Source organism: Nanorana parkeri, unplaced genomic scaffold (assembly GCF_000935625.1).
Source record: "Nanorana parkeri isolate BGI_ZX_2015 unplaced genomic scaffold, ASM93562v1 scaffold412, whole genome shotgun sequence".
NCBI classification, from domain to species: Eukaryota; Metazoa; Chordata; class Amphibia; order Anura; family Dicroglossidae; genus Nanorana; species Nanorana parkeri.
The window spans coordinates 712,149-715,331 of record NW_017306680.1 but is presented as its reverse complement, the minus strand read 5'-3'; the positions used below and the strand labels follow the sequence as shown (position 1 = coordinate 715,331).

General features: G+C 40.1%; 1 protein-coding gene across 1 annotated transcript in view; it reads left to right on the top strand.

Moving 5' to 3' along the window:
- The window catches only part of CAPS (calcyphosine), a 21,222-nt gene that overhangs the window by 16,210 nt on the left and 1,829 nt on the right, over positions 1 to 3,183 (top strand). The window contains exon 4 of the mRNA XM_018559692.1: positions 1,223 to 1,432. Coding sequence (XP_018415194.1) covers positions 1,223 to 1,432 — 210 coding nt within the window. The remainder of the gene's footprint in view (positions 1 to 1,222; positions 1,433 to 3,183) is intronic.

Genomic DNA, 3,183 nt, shown 5'->3' with positions numbered 1-3,183 from the left:
GCTAAAACAAAAACAGTTTGTTTTTTTGTACCTGCAATGCAGATGGGATGCAAAGTCTTTTAAAAGACTTAAAGTGACATTAAACTCAGGAATTCAATTTTAAAAATGCATTCAAAAACCTTAAATTTTGACAAAAATGTATCTTATTTGTGTATCACTCAATTGTAGATCCTCAAATCATCTCTGAATTGGTGCTGACACTGTCCTTCCCTCTGGAGGGGGGCTACTTTTGTTCCCCATGGTTCCTGTGTGTGCTGTAAAGTAGCCACCGCTCCCATGATGGACTACAATCTCACTTTTAGTTTACTAATTTGTATTGAGATTGTAGTCCATCACAGGAGTGAGCTTGGAGTGGTGACTACTTTACAACACACAGGGAAGTGGCTACTTTACAACACCATGAAGAACAAAAGTAGCCACCCTCCAAAAGGAAGGACAGTGCCAGCACCAATTCAGAGATGATTTGAGAATCTACAGTGAGTTTAGCATCACTTTAAATGGTATACTGAATAGTAGCCACAAGATTATTCTGGATGGCCACAGATAGTACAAATATTTAGAGTCCTCCTCCATTCTGGTTTTACAAATATTTGTTTCTAAATAAACATTAGATCTAATCAATTTTAATCTTTTTGTTGTGTTAGTGTGGAAGGGCAGGCACACAGCCTGATTGAAATACATACGTTTAACCTGCCAAACAATCTAACACATTATTGTTCCCATTATTGCTATATCTAACAATTCAGTCACGCTAAGTTGGAAATGACATTACTTTTTAAACAACTCCAGCCCTCATCACTTGTAATTCTGAAGCAAAGGCAGCTTCCAAAGCCAAGCTATGGATAACATGCACTTTACTCTACATATTACACAAGAAAAATTAACAATACAATTTCATACAAGAGGGTTAGGAGGGACCTGCTCATGAGAGCTTAAAACCTAAAAGGCATATGATTTATAAATACTCATAGGGTAGGAAGTATACATGTAATATGGTACAGATTAATTGAAAATCCTTACTAATGCCCTTTCCAAATTAGTCCTCAATCCAAAATACAGTACATTGCTGCATTATGAGGTATCCATATACCAAAAGGGATGATAAAAAAAGTACACAGTTATATTTGACATGACTGGATAATGGAAGTGCACAACTACACAATTAATTGCGTGAAGATTCTCAACTCTTAATAAGTCAGTCTCAATGTGTCCATCTCCACAGCCTCCAATGTCCAATGCTCGTAAACAAGTTATATTAGAAGCCTTTCATAAAATGGACAAAACAGGTGATGGTGTTATAACTGTTGAAGACCTAAAAGGGGTTTACAATCCTAAATGCCATCAGAAATATCAGAACGGAGAGTGGAATGAGAGGCAAGTGTTCCAACATTTCCTGGACAACTTTGATTCACCTAACAACAAGGACGGCCAAGTAAGTTTCATATCATTCAAATATTCCACTTGAAGTATAAATCTTTGCTTACGGGTAACTGACTGTAGGGCTGCAGCTAATGATTATTTTCATAATCGATTAGTTGGCGCATTCTAGTGTGGGAGAGGGCGGGAGGCGCGTTTGGGGTGCCATTAAAATGAATGCCACTGCAACGCACATACCGCAGCAGAATTTGTCAGATCAAAATAAAAAATTGCTTTTTTTTTCACTTTTTCTTAAAATTTGAATAATTGTATGTATTATATTAGGTATTTTCATGGATTTAAAATAAAGACTCCAACCAATATAAAATTAGCCATGAATATTGGCCCGAGAATAATTGCTCTCACTCTGGTGCATGCAGAGATACTTGGCATGTAACGCAATAGTCGTTTTCGTATGTAAATGCACCCGACTTGTGTTTTAATAATATGCACATATTCGCGGGGGATTTGTTTTAGGTATTTTTTATTTTACTTTATTTAAACTTTTTTTTTTTAACTTAACCTCATTGCTATGTGATAGCACATTGGAGATGACAGGTTCTCTTCAAGGTGACATTATGGGTCTATTAGCCCTGAAGTGTCACTTTTCCACTTCAATAGGTTTAGCTGGGGAATGACAGCTGCCTGCTGAGGCAGCTGAATGTAAACACAGCAGGCAGTGGCTGGGAGCAATAGCCAGCCTGCTATTGGCTATTTCAAATTGCAATAGCCAATAGCAGCCTGGCTATTACACCCGCCCACTGCCTGCTGTCAATCAGCAGAGGAGGGAACAAAGGAGAAAGTTCTCCTTCAGGTCCGCTCCTCTACTGATTGACAACAGGCAGTGAGCAGGTGCAATAGCCAGCCTGTTATTGGCTATTGCAATTTAAAATAGCCAATAGCAGGCTGATTGTTGTTCCCAGCTGCTAGATGGGAGACTTGATGCCGGCTTTCTACCACCAGTAGTCAATAGGAAGAGGGGGCATGGGGGAGCAGCGCAGTCATGGGGGGAGCAGCAGAGGCACAGCGGAGGCATGGGGGAGCAGCAAGGGCACAGGGGGAATGCAGAGATACAGCGGCTAAAAGTCAAATTGAGGGGAATGAAGGGGACACAGAGCCCATGAAAGCAAAATGAACTAATCACAGAATCAACTAATCAATAATGAGAATCGTTGACAATGATTCTCATTATCGATTATCATCGATTAGTTGTTGCAGTCCTAACTGACTGTTTTGTTTTTGGTGTGTCTTTGTCCTGGGGTCCCAAAAATCTTGTTTTGAATTGATATGAGATTTCAGATTTTGTCAAAAAGCATATTTCACTCTAGGGCCGATACTCTCAGTTTGAACTGACTGGTCTCATGTCTGCCTTTTAGCTGCAGATATAAAAAGGGAAGTTCACTTTACCTGTTGTTTTTGATGTTATTTGGATGTCTGTGACGCTTTCTGTCCAATATAAGGGACATATTTATCTTTACTACTGAGTGCTGGTGATTTCCTGTGTTTGCACGGCGCCATCCGTGGTAATTCATCACTGCGAACACCACTTTTATCTTATCTGGCCGGGACTGCTGTGATGAGTGCGGAGGGTCTCTCCATCGACTTACACTTTACCTGTTGAACTTCACATTTATAGAGTCTGCAGCAGAAGGTCCTGATGGTAAGAGGCTGTGCAGCAATCAATATCAAGATCTTCTGGAGTCCTTAAGAGAGAAGATTCAGGCAACTAGAGCAGGGCCGTAGCGAGGGCGAGTTGACTAAAGCTCT